This window comes from Pteronotus mesoamericanus, unplaced genomic scaffold (assembly GCF_021234165.1).
Source record: "Pteronotus mesoamericanus isolate MK-2021 breed Mesoamerican mustached bat unplaced genomic scaffold, CSHL_Meso_final scaffold_85, whole genome shotgun sequence".
NCBI lineage: Eukaryota > Metazoa > Chordata > Mammalia > Chiroptera > Mormoopidae > Pteronotus > Pteronotus mesoamericanus.
The window spans coordinates 35,044,311-35,062,967 of NW_026555329.1; the positions used below are offsets into that span (position 1 = coordinate 35,044,311).

The 18,657-nt window shown below is 38.5% G+C and overlaps 1 protein-coding gene across 1 annotated transcript in view; it reads right to left on the minus strand.

The window, feature by feature from the left end:
- FBXL13 (F-box and leucine rich repeat protein 13) overlaps nucleotides 1-18,657 on the minus strand; it is a 234,885-nt gene that overhangs the window by 21,103 nt on the left and 195,125 nt on the right. The window contains exon 15 of the mRNA XM_054564349.1: nucleotides 16,128-16,211. Coding sequence (XP_054420324.1) covers nucleotides 16,128-16,211 — 84 coding nt within the window. The remainder of the gene's footprint in view (nucleotides 1-16,127; nucleotides 16,212-18,657) is intronic.

Sequence of the window (18,657 nt, forward strand, 5' to 3'; positions counted from 1 at the left end):
TCTAGAAAAATCTCATACTGTCAAGATACATTTCTTATAATGAAGACTATTTTTGGCTGCCTCAAAGATTGAAATACAACTTCCACAATTTTAAGTAATACACTGAATTCAAAACTATAGTTTCTTGGACCTTGTAGGTCCAAGAAAGTGTGGAGCTACACATAGCCCTGTTCCCAATGTGCACCAGAGCAGGTGGGAGTGGTTTTGGCCTGAGCACAAAGAGTTGGGAAATCTGGGCCTTGCCACCAAAATCGAAATGTGCAAAACCTAAGCACTTCCCTCCTGGGAGATGCCTTCCCACCCTCCTTGCCCAGGAAATCAGGCTGAGAAAAGCTTAGCTAAGGCCCTTAGAGGGCCAGGCTCCTTTTAAATACAGAGAGGACTCTGAAAGGGAGAAAGGGCAAGGCCAGGGCCCCAAACAAGTATTTCCAAAGATACTTTCATGATGAAATTTGTTACCAAATCACATGGTCACTTGGGGAAATGAATATTTAACTGCAAGCCAGCTCAAATGTGGCTTACTCCATGAAGTTTTTCCCAATTCCTCTGGAAGAAGTGCCTCTTCTAAATTCCTATACCATTTTTCTTCTTCTCCTCCTCCTCCTTCATTTCTTTTCCCCTCCTCCCCCTCCCCCTTCTTCTTATTCTTCCTTTTCTTCTTCCTCCTCTTCCTTTCCCACTTCCCCTTCCAATCTTCCTCCTTCTCTTCTTCTTCTTTTTATTCTCCTCCTCCTCCTTCTTCTTCTTCCTCCTCCTCTTCCTCCTCTTCTCCTTCTTCTTCTGTTTTTAGCACTTTTTACTTGTACTGTAGCTGTAATTGTTTTTTCATCTACATTAACTATAGCCTCTTGAGAGCAGACTCCATATCTAACTTAACTTTGTGGTCCCAACTTTCGGCTTGCAGAACAAGTTCAATATGGGAAAATGTCCAAAGAGAATGAGAAATTCCTCTTAGCCCAGTGGTGAGGAGAATGACCTCCCATAGATCACTCTCAGGACACCAAGCCCAGTCCTTCCTTGCACTCTGTCCAGTACCTGCCAGAGGCAGTATATGAAGTGATGAAGACCACAGAGTCTGGAGCCCACTAGCTCAAGTTCAGATCTTGCCACTTACAAGTTCTGAATCTCTGGGTAAATGACCAAGCCTCTTGATTCTGCAGCAATGTCATCTGCAATGTGGGAATAACACAGTACCTTAACATAACACCTACTTCACAGAGTTGTTGGGAGGATTAAGTGACTTAATATGAATAAAACAATTGAACAGTACCTGGCACATAGTAAGCAGTCAATAAGTGATAGCTGGTACTGTTATTTGTATTCACTGCTTCTCTATGATTGCCAGATTTTTAAAATCATGCACAACGTAGTAAAAATATTTTGAGCATGTACTTTCAGTAAATCTATGTTGATGTACTTGTAAATTATATAGACATATAACTATTTAAATATGTATTATATCTTATAAGTCACATGTTGACATAAGAAATGCCCAAATCTATAGAGAATTTTTATTAGAGTCAATTTGAGTGAAACTGACCACATGCCAGGAAGTAATATCTCAAATGCTCCAGAGAATGTTACCTTTGCAGTTTCTTTTACATGTTTAGAATTTAGGAAGGAGTGAAATGAAGATTACATGAAGGTGGGACAAAGCAAGGTGCAGGATAGGTAACAAGATCATATGCTTCCTTGAAGGTAGTATGCCTTTGAGGAGTCTGGAAAGGAGTATTACTTCTGGCATTTCAAAAGTATGTTAACCTAGATGCACATGAAAAATGGAGAGGGCTTGCTCAAAAACCTTTTACTAAAAAATTACATGGTTAGGGCATGACTGACTACCCACTATGACCTGCACAGTTAGGAATTTATAATCAGATCACCCTATGAGGTTACTTTCAGTCAAATTTATTACAGAGCCTATTTTTCATCAATATATATAAAAACAAAAATAAAATGTGTGAGATAATCCTAAATAGAAGTTCCAATATTTTCTTGTCACACTGAAATAGATTTTCTTGTTTGTTTGCCAAGGTAAATGCTTTCTCTGGAGGTATCTACTCAATAGTACACCTTGGTTGTCAGTAAACTTTGATGACTACCAGCTGCACAGACCATGGGTAATTGATAAAAACAAGTGGATTACTTTTAAAATATAAAATGTGGCAAATGTATAAAAAGACATCACATACAGGAAAAATAAAGAACAGAAAAGTTAAGCAGTGAAACAAAATGTGTATCGGAAAGACCTGGAAAAGAATGCAACAAAACATATTTAAATTATTTTTCATAATTAAGATTTGTTGAAAAAAATCCAGAACCATTTTTGGGCTTCACACTTTATCTCCAGAATAAAAATGAGCCAGGGTTGAACTACCCAAAGGTCAATCAAGTATTTTTCTTGTGATCTTTGGCATAATCCACATTTTCCATATTTTAAGATAAGTTTTTAAAAACAGGTGTCCAGTGGCCCAACTACCTGGCACCCTTCCAAGGGCCCCTGTGGGACAGGAAGAACATGGAAATGACGAAGCTATATTAACCAGAGTTGATGGATTTCTATTTGCACAGCCGCCCCACTTTTTCTCTTTCTCATTCTTTCCCAAGAAAATGGCAACTCAGAACTTTTATCCTAAGGACCAAGTCACACTACCCTTTTTGTGACCTTTTCCATTTAAAAGTCTCTAGGAAATAATGAATTCATGAACGGTCAGTGCTGCTTTGAGCTTTTGTTTGGGGGGCCTATGGAATAAGAGATGATAACAAGGGGCTACCAGTCTAATAGAAAAGCAAAGGGCCTGGAATCAAGAATTGTGCCTGTGACCTTGAGCATGTTCCTTAACCTTAAGTTGCCTCATCTAAAGAAGAGAATGAAAACAACTGTTGCTCTGGCTGGTGTGGCTCGGTGGATTGAAAGCTGGCCTGTAAACCAAAAGTCACAGGTTCTATTCCCAGTCAGGACACATGCAAAAGGCAACCAACTGATGTATTTCTTGCATATCTATGTTAAAAAAAAAACAAACAAACAACAGCAGCAACAAAAAAACTGTCTACCTATCTCACAGACTTCCTGGAATTTGAAAGAAAAATGTGTCCTCCAAAAGCGCTTGGCAGACACAACACCTATACAAATGCTGGTTTTTGTCAGCAGTGGAACCAGAGAAATCATGAACAATCTCATCTATATCTTAAAACCTGAGAATGACACCTCACACCTTCAACATGCTAAAGGCTTTGAGATAAGGAAATATCATGCTCAAAACTTAACTGTAATCTGATAAGAGAAGGTTATTAGAGGTCATAACATGGAGAAATCATAGCTCAGATTGGCCATTTAGGCTTAAGAAGCAAAAGAAGCATAAACTCCTTCTCTCGTAGGAAAGTGGAAGTCTGATGTTTATTTTTCATGCCTTTTTTTTTTTTTTGCCTTCAATCTGACAGGTTTTATTTAACTCTTGTCAAGTTTCATCTTACATAGGATAAATTAATGTTTCAGGGGCAGCTTAAACATTGAGAGAAGTCTGCAAAGGATTATCTTCCATTTAACACATTCTCTTTAGTGTTCTTCTCTATGGATGCTCAACATGAAAATAACAGATGTGCACATTCTTTAGTGAGCCCATCAGTGCTTCAGCTGTCCAAGAATGATTCTCCCCAGCAGGAGTGGGCAAGAGTCCAGGACCGGTGGGGGGTGTTCTTAGTCAGCTATTTATCAGCCAAGAAAGCATGGTACCCATGACGCCAGTATCCTTCAGAACTTACAGACTGTGGGAAAATGACAAGCTTTCAAATTCCACATCCTCTGAAGTTTAGCAAATTCCTAATCCTACTGAATTGTCTCTGCAATTGGAAACACACTAGTGCTCACTGAGAAGCAACAGAGAAGAGAGAACCTATTTCTTTTGCTCCAAGCCTCTGAAGAGAAAATAATGCCTAGGTATCCTGATAGGAGTCTGTCTATGACTCTCAGTTGATTCCAGGTACCTTAGGTCTTTTAAGGGTATGACATTCTAATATAAATTCTAGGATACCATTCTTGGCATGGATAGCACAGATTTCTGTAACAAAGCTCTTACTTGTTTCATGTTTAGTGAGAGTTTCTTTTTCCTTAAGAAACCCACTAGATACCCACTTCTTTATTCTACCAGAAGAATTGCTTACTTCTATCTACCAAGACTCTGTAAAACTATTCTGAACCTGGGATCTTGTGAGATCTTCATCATAGTCAGTTTAGTCAATTATTTCCTAATAGTAACCTGAAGTATCAGATAAGGCAAAAAATTTTCCTGAGCAGCATGGCCAAGAGATAGTGTCCAAATGCCTGGATGTCCCATGTCCCCATACAGGAGATTTCAGAGCTCCCACTACACCAAAGACCAAGGATAAAGGCCAATTTGGAAAGAGATCTTAACGTTTGTTGCTTTAACTGTCCCTGGAGAAAAGGTGGAGTAATTGCAATCTCATGCTTTGACAATTCCTGAATGATTTAATCTTGGAAACCAAATTGAAATTAAAAAAAAAAATGTTGCTATATGGAGTCAACACATCTAATCCATCCTTGGAATTATAAGTATGTGTCAAAGGCCTCTAAAATCAATTTTGGTTAAGCATTGGGGGTGGAGTCTATGAACTAATGAGAATGATTGATGAAAATCTTGCATAAACAACATTTTATAACTAGTCAGAAAGTTTAGTGATTCAAAGTAACAGTTTCAGATCAGAAAAAAAGTCCCTGGAAAGTAATCTAGCTTTTACTGTTCAGGCAATAATAAATCCAACATGAGTGTTTGGGCAAGACGTGAAACCAACTATTCTTATCCTCTAGAGAACAGGCTGGCCATAGGCCATTCTTGGGGAGGAGGACTCAGGGCTGTTGTTGAATGAAGTGTATTCCTAGGCTTTTTCAACCTGAGTATCCATGTAGATACTCCACACTAATCATAAAGGTTTCAATTTTATAGCACAGGTAGTCCAGGATACAGGACTGAAATCTCTGAACACTCAGTCCCCATTTGGACTCAGCCTGGAGCAGACTCACCTGACTTGCTGAACAGTCCTGGGGCAGGCTGAAAGCCAAATGAATAGCAATAGATCTTGCTCTGCTGTTCTTCCAGGTATGAAGTGGCTCATGATTTGCCCCACACAGCCACCCTTTGTAGTTCCTTATTCCTTGATCCATCTTCTCTAATTCCCTTTCTATTTGTAAATCAAGATAAATCTGTTACTAAATTAAAGGTCACACTGAAGATTAAAGGAGAAAAGGAACTTCTTTTCTTGTGTCCAAGCAATTAAGGCAAAATTGAAGGTCTCAAAAAAGAGGGGTTCCTAAAAGAACAATGAGGGAAATGAAGGTTCTAGTATCTCTGCTGCTATTTGTATACCATAAACAAAAATCATATACCTTTGTGATTATCAGAGGGCATGACATTAACCTAGGCTGCAACTAGGCTCTTATAATTCATCAATGATGCCATTTTCAAGATATCAGTAAACCAATTTATGAAGAATATAAGACACAAACTAAACAGAAAAGACAGAAGAGAGTAGATGAGGCTGGACCATAACCACATACCTCTTAATTCTATTAAGTAATTATAAATATACCTACTGCATTCTGGTTTCAGGGCTTTAGAAAACAGATATCCATATCTGTTAGAGATACTTTTTCATAATAAAAGATAAGAGGAGGCCATATTTGTGTGTGAAGAATAATGACAATTATCTAAGTCTGAACTTCCCTTCCTTCCAAAACCATAAAATCGACAGAGAGAACAAATAAAACTACACAGGACCCAAACACTCATCAATACAAGGATACAGAGAAAAACTACATGCTTCAAATTACCTGCAAGTAGAGTGAAAACAGTAATAAATTCCACCCTGGCCAGTGTGGCTTAGTTGGTTAGAGTGTCGTCCAATAAACTGAAAGTTCACCAGTTCTATTCCCAGTCAGGGCACAGGTCTGGATTGTGGGTTCAGTCCCCAGTGGGGGCATATATAAGAGACAACTGATTAATGTTCCTCTCCCTTCCTATCTCTAAAATTGATGAGCATGATGTGAAGATAAGAAAAAACAAAAACAAAACAGTAACAAATTCCAACAAAGAGCCATTAGCTTGCCTGAAGCCACCAAAAGACTTTGGAGAGAGTAGGAGAGGGAATGCTTGAAAGACTCTCTCATAACAGTAGAGGAATAAACAGAGCTTAGAGAAAGCACAGAGAAAATCACTCACAAGAAGAGAAAGTGCCGCAGTAAATACCAAAAGGCTGAATAGGACTTGGTAGTTCACAGCCTTGGTTATGTGGCTTGACAATGGAAAAGGGCTTGAAAATCAGGGTATCACAAACTCCCTGGCAGCCAAGTCAAACATGTAGACCATCCTTAACCATGTCTCCATCAAAACTATCAGTTTTATGGATATTGCTACCTAAAAGTTCTCCATTCCTTTCCCTTCTCTCCAAATTTACTGTTAGTGCCCTTGTTTAGGCTGCCATCCTCTCTCCCCTGGATGGTAACAAAAATGTCCTAACTTATATTACTTTTAATCTAGATATAGCTGTACTCTCTCCCCTTTGTTCTTCAATCTAAATTCCACATTTTTTATTAAAGTGAATTTCCAACAGATACTCTTTCCCTGGCATTCCCATGCTGGATTAAGTACCTCAACTCAATCTTTCCATAGCTTCTTCTATTACAGCCTAATGGCTGGAATTGATAATCTGGAATTAAACATTTTACATCCTATCTCATGTGCTTACTTGTTTCATAACTTGAGGCAAGATTCTTAATTTCTTTGAACCTCTGTAAAATGGAATTAAAGGTATTATTTACCTTATAAACTAGGTAATTAATATATGGAAAATACCTAAAATAGTGCATGGCATGTAATATTGTAGGTACTAGATTAATGTTAGCTAACTATCACCAAATGCTTTTGTATTTTTCCGTTTATAAGTCTGCCTATCCCACTAGACCTAGACTCATCATTTTTAAAAGTTTTAAAATGATTTCTCTTTCTAAAAAACAGATTATCTCAGTGTCTACTACATAGAAAGTCCATTCCAAATGTTTTATGATTTTATTTATTTTTAGAGAGAGGTAAGGGAAGGAGAAAGAGAGGAAGAAAAACATCGATGTGTGAGAGAAACATGGAATGGTTGCCCCTCCTATGTCCCCTGACAGGAGACCGAACCTATGACCCAGACATAAGCCCTGACCATAATCCAACTGGCGACCATTTGCTTTGCAGGATGACGCCCAACCAACTGAGCCGTACCAGTCAGGGCCAGTCCAAATGTTTTTAATCAATGAACAGAATATCACATTTTCACAAAATTAATCAATCTTAATGAAACAGTTTGAATATTGTCTTAAATGAGTCATGGAGTTATTAATCTAAACTGAACTTAATCATCTATGTTTTTCCCAGCTTGGTGATTACAGAGAGGATCCTAGTGTTGTACTAAGGAAGCTTAAGTATCTTTCTGAATGGGCATGGCCAAAGTACCTGAACTTTGTGGCAGCCACAGGCCCCATCTATATAAGCACAGCCAGACCACCAGGCTGCACACAGCAAAGAGCACAAGGAACATAAGCTCATGACAGCCAGGGTGCTATGCTCACCAACAATGGCAGCCCACCTGCCCAGCTCTCTGCTCTTGGTTCCTGAGCTCTCAGTTCCTGACTTCATTCCTGCTCTCTAAACATCCAACTCAGATCCTCTTTTACATTTCTCATCCCTTTTGAATGCTGTCATTTCAGCCAGAATCCATGGATCCAAAAGTAATGTTTTAGGCTTCCATTTTCAAGTCTGTCATGAGTTTGAAACTTATCACTTCCATCCTCAAAATAAGAAAAAAGCTGAAAAAATTGAAAACCAACAACTTCTCTTTGATCTGTCAGATAACTGAGGTCACAAAGCATATTGCCATCATGAAAACTGAAGAAATAGACAAAAACAGACAATCAGGAGCAGAAGACTATGGCTAGAGCCAATATCAGGGAACATTTAAAAGGTAATTGACTAACTGCCGGGGACTGAGTGAACTAGTTTGAGTGAAAAATTTCTGGGAGCACAGCCTTAGGCTGGGTCCCCCTACTTTTGAGAATTTTAACCTCCAAAAGGTCCACTAAGTTCTCAGGGTGAGTATCAGAGAAAAATCCCCTCCTGCCTCCTGCAAGGAGGGGAGAAAGTATCATTTTGAAGTACCCTCAGAGCATCTGCTGTTACTAACAAGATCCTGCTATCAAGGGAAACTATTTACCAGAGCCTAATCAACATGGGTCTTATGAGATCCAGCCTAAAAGGGGTAAGGGAAATACCAAACTGCAGCAACCCTCTAACTCTCCCCTCTTACCTAAGAGTAGCAGAAATTGGAGAATGGGGTGTAGAAGCACTTGTGAATATTATCATCTGAGCCAAAAGCCCATTAAAAGACTGAGATCTAATCACATGACTCTAGAATGCCTCCACCCCACCTTACCGCTACACAAATAATGTTCCTATATAATAACACCTTAACAAAAGGATTAGAAATCATGCACAATGGAATTAAACTGTAGTATAATGTAATTAAACTAGAAATCAGTAACAAAGATAGCTAGAAAATCCAAAAATATTAGAGGTTAAACAACACACTTTTAAATAACACATGGATCAAAGAAGAAGTCTCGAGAAATTTTAAAATATTTTGAACTAAATAAAAATAAAACATCAAAATGTATGGGATGCAATGAAAAGATTGTTTAGGGGAAATTTATAACATTAAGTACATATAGTAGGAAAAAAGAAAGATCTAAAATCAGTAACCAAAGTTTCCATCTTAGGATACTAGAAAAAGCATAGAAAATTAAATCCAAAGTAAGCAGAAAAATAAATAAAAAAATAATAAAACTACAGCAGAAATCAATGAAACTGAAAGTAGGAAAATAGGGAAAATCAGCTAAACCAAACGCTGGTACTTTGATAAGACCAATAAAGTTGATAAACCTCTAGCCAGCCTAACCAAGGGAGAAAGAGAAGACACAAATTACTAAAATCAGAAATTAAATGGGGCCATCACCACTGATCCCATATACATTAAAAGGCAAATAAAGAAATAAGCAACTTTATGCCCACAAATTTGATAACCTAGAGGAAATGGACAAATTCTTTCAAAGAAACAATCTACCAAAACAAACAAGAAGAAACAAATCATTTGAATAGGTCAATAATTATTAAAAATTGAACCAACAACTAATGAACTTCTAAAACAGTGATTTTAAAACTGTGTGCCACAAGAATCTTGAAAACATTCAATACCTGACTGTTTAGTCAGGGGCACTTACCTCTTTTCCCTTAGATTGTCAAATAAAAAAAAGACAACAGCTAACACAATTATAGCTGCTGGGTGTGAATGAATCAAAATTATACTTATTTTTTTGCCACAGAATTTTAGTAATTTATGTGTACTATGAAATGAAAAAGGTTGAAAATTGTTGTTCTAAAAGATAAACCAACAGTCTCAGATGGCTTCATTAGTGAACTCTACCAAATATTTAAGGGAAAAATGATAGCAATTGTCCACAATCTGTTGTCGAAAACAGAGGCAGAGGGAGCACTTCCTAACCCATTTTATGAGACCAGCATTACCCTAATACCAAAACCACACATAGATACAAAGAAAGGAAAATTACCATGAGAGACCAATATCTCTCATGAACATAGATGAAAATATCCTCAACAACATCTTTGGAGAGAAATCAAGATGGTGGAGGAGTGAATCGAAATCACACTGACTTCCTCCCAGGACCAATCTGGAATTACAATTACATTGTGGAGAAATTACCTGGAACAAATAACTGAACAATAGCAAGACAGGAGCCATATAACCTTGGACAGACAGAAGAATTAGCTTTAGCACAATCTGACTGGAAAGGAGTGTGGTAGAGACTCGAGAAGGCAGGCAGGGCACCCAGGGGCAGCAGCACCAGAAAGATATTTAAACAGCCAGTTGGATCTCCTGAGAAGAGTGGGGTCTAAACGATAAGCGGGGATCTCCATCTACAGCACCAGAGCCCAAAAAGTACACAGATAACAACCAGCTGCAAAAAGTGGCTCTCTGCCAGAGACAAGTGGCTAAAGACACAAAGGGCCTTTCAAAGGGCCAACATATGAATTTTTATTTGCAGCCACTTACACTGGGCTCCGGCAAAGGTGGGGGCAGAGTGGGCTAGAGATGCCTGAAGAGAGACTGAGGAAAGAGACTTTGGGAGAGAACTGAGAGAGTAGCCACAGGGATCCTTGTGCTGACTCTTCCCCCATACAGCAGCAGCCATTTGGCTCAGGCAGACCACTTCCCTGAGTGGCAGCAGCTTGAGAGGACACAATAACCCCGCCCCGCCCCAGTAGGCACTCTGCCTTGCCTTGCGGTGTCTAAGACTGACTGCTGAGTGCAGAGTGACTAGATTAACAGCTGAAGGAGACAGCCACAGACAGTAGAAGATTCCTGGAAGTAAACAGACTGCCTAAGATGAGACAGGATCAACATCTGACATCATCAGGGGCAGATCCAGAAAGAAAAAACAGCGGTCTCCTACCACAGTCATTCACACCACAAAATCAGGAAATCAAGACAGATCAATTTAAGAAGCAGAAGCAAAAGAAGAAGAGTTTCACAAAAAATGGGAAGACAAAGAAACAGGCCTCAGTCAAAGAGAAAAGAGGAATCCCCAGAAAGAGAACTAAATGAAATAGAAGCAAGTCAACCATCAGACATTGAGTTCAAACCAACGGTTCTAAGGAATCTCAATGAGCTCAGTGAGCTCAGAGAGAATTATCAAAAACTACAGGGTAACTACAAGGAACTTACTGCAAACTATATCAGCATGGAAAAGGACATAGAAACTATCAAGAAGACACAAGAGGAAATGAAGAATACAGTTTCTAAAATGAAGAACACAGTAGAAGGAATCAAAAGCAGGCTAGATGAAGGTGAGGCTTTAATCAGCAAGCTGGAGGATAAGGTAGAAAAAAGCTTCCAGAAAGAGCAAGAAAATGAAAAGAGACTCAGAAATAATGAAGAGTCATTTAGGGAAATGCAGGACAACCTGAAACATAATAATATCCCTATAATAGGAGTACCAGAAGGAGAAGAAGAGGAGCAAAGAACAGAAGACCTATTTGAAAAAGTCATGATGGAAAACTTCCCTAATTTGAGGAAAGAAAAAGTCACACAAGTCCAGGAAGCACAGAGGGTCCCATTCAAGAGGAACCCAAAGAGGCCCACTCCAAGACACATCCTAATTAAAATGGCAAATATGAAAGACGAACAGAGAATTCTAAAGGAAGCAAAGGAGAAAGAGGTAGTAATATATAAGGGACCACTGGTACAGCTAGCAGCTGACTTCTCAACAGAAACCTACAAGCCAGAAGGGACGGCAAGATATATTACAAATAATGAAAAGCAAAGGCCTGCAACCCAGACTGCTTTATCCCGCAAGGCTCTCATTTAAAATGGAAGGCAAAATAAGGAGGTTCCCTGACAAAAGAAGGCTAAAAGAATACATCTCCACTAAACCAGCATTGCAAAATATGCTAAAAGGACTGCTTTAAGATGATGAAGAAAGAGTCTATGAATACCCAGTTCCTTTCACAGTCACCTATACTTGATATTACCAATATTTTTAATACTTACTAATCTGATTGTGACAACGATGTGTTATATTAATTGTTACTTTATTTGTTGAAACTAAACCTGTTTGGTATATTTCTTGCGTATTTCCATTTTTTTTAAAAAGCTTTAAATGACTTTTTGGTATTCTTTATCCATTTTTTGATTAAATGTTTGTAAAATTTTTTCCCTAAAAAACCCCTATTAACCCTTTCTTAGATGTGTTGTAAATACTTTCCTATTCTATTACTTCTTTAACTTTTTTATAGGTATATAAACTTAAATGTTTAATAGAATTATATTGTCAATATGACTATGTATTTTACTTTATAGCTTCTGGGTTTGAATAAGTTACTTTAGGGTAAGGAAAATATTATTTTGTATTTTCTCCTAAAGGTTCTTAGATTTTACATATTGATTTTTAACTTACCTGAATATTTTCTTGTATAATATGTGAAATAGGTGTCTATACTTGTTTTATTTCAAGTAATAGTGGTCCATGCACCTTATTTGTAGAATAAGCCTTATTTTCCCCATTGATTTGAAATATAAATTTAATCATATGTCACATTGTTAGATATATACTTTTGTTTCTAGAATGCTCATTTTATTTCATTGATCTACTTGATTATTTCTGTGCTGGTGTTATGTTGTTTTAATTGCTGAGACTTTATAATGGATTTAAATTTTTAAATATTTTATAATGGATTTTGACACTTAAAAAATAAATATATAAAATCTGTATTTAAAAAGAAAAAAAAGAAAAAACTCCTACCTTTTGCAACAACATGGATGGAACTGGAGAATATTAAGCTAAATGAAATAAGCCAGTCAGTGAAAGACAAATACCATATGATCTCACCTATAAGTGGACTCTATTCAACAAAATAAACCAACGAACAAACAAACCACAGGCATGGAAACATGGAGCAGACTGAAAGTGTCCAGAGGGGATGGGGAAAGAGGACAATGGTGGAAAGAAGGAGAAGGGAGCAGACAAAGAATAAGTACGAATGACCCATGGACATGGAGAACAGAGTGGGAATTGACTGTTGGATTGGGGGGGAGGGTGCGATGGGTGAAGAGGGTAAAGGGGGAATGATTGAGACAGCTGTAATAGAATAAACATGATTTAAAAATAAAAAATAAAGAAAATTTTAAAAATTTGTCTAGCTGTAAGGTTTTCATTCACAAATAACCTGAATAAAGGCAAATTTGCACATTCATATCTATGAATATTACATTAAAATATTTATAGAATACCTCATTCCACAAAAAGGGAATGAGAACTAGAAACTGGATAAGGGAATATAAAAAACAACCAGAATATATAATTAGATTTATTCTGTTGGTCTGCCAAACAATAAGACAGAACTTCCCAACTTATCTGTACTGTAATATCCCAATCAAACCAGTTCTTTGGCCAGACTTGACAGTCTTTTACTTAATTAAATTTATAAAATGCTCAAGGAACAGATTTCTTGAGAAATGACCAATTATGACTGTATCAAGCATCTCTTCTAAAAAGTGTGTGCCTTTCAAGAACAAATAATTTTAGTTTAATATGATCATTGAATCACTAATTTTCTCAGGAAAAAGAACTAAAGTTGAAGAAAGTAATTAAAACCAGATTCTGAAAAGTCAATACTGACATACAGACACTCAATCTGCATGCGTTGTGATATCCAGTAAAACACTAAAATGAGGTAATCTTTTATTATTATTATTATTATTCTATTAATGACTCTTGCAAAACCTAACCAAGATAAAAATGTTTACTTCCTCATTTTTGTCATTAAGTCATTATATGTAAGATAAGTTTTCAATGTCTATGCTAAAATAAGAATCTCCTATAGTTATATTTTATAAGTAACAAGAAAAAGAATTCCTGATAAATTGTGGATAATTCAAACATCTCAATTTAATCACCTTATTTTACTCTCTTCCCTTCTCATTTGTAAATCCTGATAAGAAACTGTGGAATTGACTTATGTGTCACTTTCTCCTCCCCTCTTCCTTTGTTTTGTTTCTTTTGGGACTTAACAATTGGGCTGAAGGTGGCACAGAGGAGAAAGATTACCGCATGCCCAGAAGACACACACACAGTCTCCAAAACCAGGATAAAGAGGGATGACAAGAGAGAAAAACAAATTTGTGAATGTGAACAGCTGATCTTGTGTGACTAATAATTAAATGATTCCATATCTCTATGTTCCTGTATTCCCCCATTTTTCTCTTTTAGATCACTGAAAATAAATATTCACCAATTTTTAAAAGATTGCATTCTTTAAGCTATGCCACACTCAGCTTTTTGATCATATAGTTAGCATATGGGTAAATGCTTTCATCTGAAACCTCAGAGCACCACCCTGGCTGGTGTGGCTCAGTTGGTTGGAGTGTTGTCCCTTAATCAAAAGGTTGCAGGTTCAATCTCCAGTCTAGGCACATGAGATCTCCTGTATAAACACGTGTGGAATCAAAGCGTCTCTCTCCCACCGATATTTCTTTCTCTCCCTTCCTCCTTCCCTTCCTTTCTCTCTAAAAAAGCAATGAAAAAATATCCTCAAGTGAGGATTAAAAAAAAAGTTTAAAATCTAAGAGCACCTAAAAATAGTGTAATTTTCAGTCTCCAATGAGTGAAAATAAAAATGCCTGGAATCTACAGACTCAGATAAATGGCAGAAGGTGCTGGATTCCTGATACTTAGTCTTAGACTTTGATCATCACTTTCTCTTCCTGGTGAGCATTTAAAAAATTAACAAGTAATGGATATTAAGGGGTATGTCATCAACCATGGTGGATTTCAATACTCTGAATGATTCAAATGCAATTGATTACCATGTAAGAACTATAATTCCATACTGGAAATATTAATAGTTAACTGTTTTATTTTAATGACCTTTGCTCTATCACCTTGTCAAAGACCTTTTGAAAACCTGACTAGATCATATTTGTGGATCAAGTTTTATATAAGTTGCATGTTTAACCCTTAAAGGAACAGCAATAGTTAAATCATGGTTTAGCCTTGGAGGAACCTTTTAGCTTTTCCTCCTACTGGGTTACATGCATCTAAATGTTTTGTAACCCTTTTTTGTTGTAGAGTTACAATCCTGTCCTATATGGATGTCGTTGACCTCTCTGTGATCTTTGTTTTAAAGGATAATGTTTGTTCTTTTTAATTCTTTATACAGCTGAATATACTAGTAAGTACATTTCTCAGGAACTTCTTAGAACCTTAATACCCAGGGTCTGAAATCGGGAAAAATTCACACTGCTTGACATTAACACCTCTTAAAGATTTCTTAATGGTACTACGATTTCCTTTAAGTATGATTACACTGTCTAGACACAATGAAATATAGGAAAAATAATTCAAAAACAATTTTTCCACACTAAGTTATATTGTCAATCAACCATTTAGAGCAGCAGTCCTCCATTTCTACTCTTCATTTTCTTAAACCGGAGAATTATACACTAATGCCTACAGCACAATTTGACCTGGCACCTTCTATAGCTTACCAATTTATATAATATTTTGGTATTCTCTTATTAGTTTTGTTATAACTTCTTGTAAAGTCTATTTCAAATTCATGAAAGAAAACTTCATTTTGTCATGGTCTGTGGACTTGTCATCTATCAATTGTATTATCTTTCTGCATGTGAGATAAATCCTTTTCCCTCAATAAGAGAGTTCCTTTCTTTAAAAAAAAATTCCTACTTTAGCCTCAGGTTTTCATAACTAGGTTATTGGTTCCCTTTAGAATGTTACCTTCCATGATTTTTTAATAGGTAACCAGATTTTATCCAAGTTCAATACATGTATGACACATGATTCTTGTTTTCCTATCTTATCAATATGTTGAGATGTTTATTTAATGTTATGTTGTGCTTTGCTCACAGTAGCTACTGTGTCACTTCCTACATATTCCTCAAGGCCCTGTCTAGGAAATTTATCTTTTTCATAAGTTCTTAAAGTACCAAATGAACATATAATCATTTATCCTCCCTAGTTACTTATTTTATGCTTTCCACTCTGGTAAAGTATGCTACCCACTGTCTTTGGGTAACCTAAGTTCCTAATTTTTAAGTACTTGGAATGATTTTTCAAATTCTTCCAATTTTCATGGTTAGACTATATAACATTTCTATATACAGAACATCTTCTTTATATGATAACAATTTTACCATATTGCATTTCATCATTCTCCAGGTAACTGCCTGCCTGTCCCTATTTATTCTACAAGTCTGACCATGGGAAGGGAGAGAGTAGACAGAAAAATAAGAAAACAGATTTTCTCAATCATCTTCGGCTGAAGAGACCTGACTAAAAGTCAGGAGCTGATCTTGCCTCAACCAGCATCACGTACGTGTTGGTACATTTGCAACCCATTTTTTTTCCCACTGTGACCTGCAAAGTTTAATTTGCGCTTAATTTTCAATCTTAACTCTTTATCAAAGTGACTTAATTATCTTACCTGAATTCCAGCATCAGTGATTTTATGACACTCAGATAGAGAAAGTTCCTTTAATTTTTTATGTCGGGAAAGTATCATCAAACTCTAAAAATATTTAAAATAAAGATCATTTTGTGGTTATAATTTAGTTAGAAGGTATATTCCCATATAAGATAACAGGGATTTATACAAAAATTTATCTTCTGTCATATTTCTTTACATTTAACAAATCATAAAATACCTTGGTTAGGCAACATCATTAAATAAAAATTTCAGGTTGTCTCTATCTAATGTTTTGCAAAAAGTGCCCCAATATCCCAGAGCCAGAAAATTTCTTATCTTACTACTTGTTTCCAGGTAAATGTTACCTAAATCAATATAAACAAATCTTCAAGACTCCCAAACAAACAACTTTATTTTGAAGACATTTCATGTGGCTAATGAATCAGTTTTTAAATAAATTCTTATTTATGCCTCACTTAAAAATCTAAAAATCTTTAGCTGATTTTATTATCTTTAATTGCTTGAAAAGAAGGAAAAGATCTTTATGTAAGGGCCTGTAGACAATCAACATTCATCAATAGCCCACTTCTTTTTTCAATTAAAAACTTTATCTGGGAGAGAAGATGGCGGAGGAGTGAATAGGAGTCACGCTGACCTCCTCCCAGGACCAAACTGGAATTGCAACTAAATAATGGAGTAATCACCGGAAAGCAGTGGAGCGATAGTGGGAGAGGAGCTTTGGTGCCACAGAGAGTGGGTTCTACTCTCACACATCCCAACGGGTGAGAAGTGAGGTGGAGGCTCAAGAGGGTGGGCTGGGTGCCCATGGGCACTTGGCACCACAGGGACATTGAAATGGCCAGCTAGCTTCCCCCGAGAAGAACGGGGTCTGAATCATAAACAGGAACCCCTAAACTACAGCAGCTAAAACCAAGAAAATACAGACAAAACGCAACCCCAAAAAGTTTAGGGGCGCTCTTTGCCAGAGACAGGTAGCTGGGGATGCAAAGGGACATTTAAAGGGAAAACGCAAAAGTTGCAGTGGCAGCCACCGTCCTTGATCTCTGGGTAGAAGCGGCAGCAGGGTGGGCTGGTAGCTGGGAAAAGACTGGTGAGGAAAACTTTGTGAAGAGAACTGACGTGGCAGCGGCCGGTGGAGCCCCGGTGATGGCGCACCTCCCACTCTGCAGCTACCATCTCACTCAGGCATAAGGGATTAACCTGCCTTTTCTGTGCTCACACACAGCTTGAACGCGTGTGAGCTGCGGGGCTGAGTGCAGACTGGCTGGGAGAGCCTTGAGGAGAGACTGGAGATGGAGGCGTTGGAGAAAGAACGGGAGGAGGAACCAGGGAGCCCCGACTCCCTCCCCTTTCTGTAGTCTCCATTGTGGGCTGGAAAGGCGGGCCCCCAAAGAGACAGAAGAGGGGTGCGCAGGAACCAGACTGCCTGCGATTGAAACGCAGTCCGCACAGGGGGTGGATCCTTGGCCGAAGGGGTCACAGAACTGCCCAGAGACCCCTGAGGAGAGTCTGGAAACGGAGGCGTTGGGGAAAGAACGGGAGGAGGAACCGGAGAGTCCGGACTCCTCCTTGCCATAGTCTCCATTGCGCGGGAAGAGGCCACACCCCCAAAGAGCCAAAAGCCGAAAAGCACACATAGACACCCCAAAAACACCCAGTGCAGGCGCGCACACTTGCGCCGAGTGACCGGCACAGGCTGGCGAAGGCTTGCACCTGCCGGCAAGGCCTCCCACAGATTGGCACTGATACGGGCTGCGAGAGAGTGCACAGAGCGGCAAGGGCAGGCGTAAATTGACCAACCCGCCCGCAACTGCGGAGTGGCCCACAAAATTAGTAGAGCTGCCCAGAGTCCCTGGAGGAGAGACCAGAGACAGGATTAACCGGAGAGTCCTGGAGCTGACTTCCTCCCATTTCCGTAGTCCCCATTTGGCGAGGGCAAGCAATGCACCCAAAGAGCCAAAAGCAGGGAAAACACACAATAGAAGACCCTAAACTGACCAGTGCCACGGAGCTCACCGGCCCAGGGGCCAGATGAGTATGCAAGGTCGCGAATAAGCCCCCAGGTCTAGGGCAAGCACATGCGAACCCAGGCAGGCGGAAGATCCTGCCGCGCCCGGAGCGTGCTCAAGGAGCCGACGTGAGAGTGCGGAGAGATCCCAAAAAAACAGCCCAGCCCTGACCGAAGGGGTTACAGAGCTGCCCCAAGCAGGAATCAGACACAGACAGTAGACTCCTGGAAGGCTCAAACAACCCAAGGTCCTATAGGGTCAACAACTGCCATCATCAGAGGCAGGCCCAGAAAGAAAAGTAAAGGACAAAAATACTTAACAGACTCACACAAAAATGGGAAGAAAAAGAAGTTCCCCCCAAATGAGTGGAAAAGGGGACTCCCCACAGAGAGAGCTAAATGAAATAGAGGCAAGGGAACTATCAGATACTTAATTCAAAACAATGGTTCTAAGGAAGCTCAATGAGCTCAGCCAGCTCAAAGAGAACTATGAGAAACTGCAGAGAAATGATCAGGATC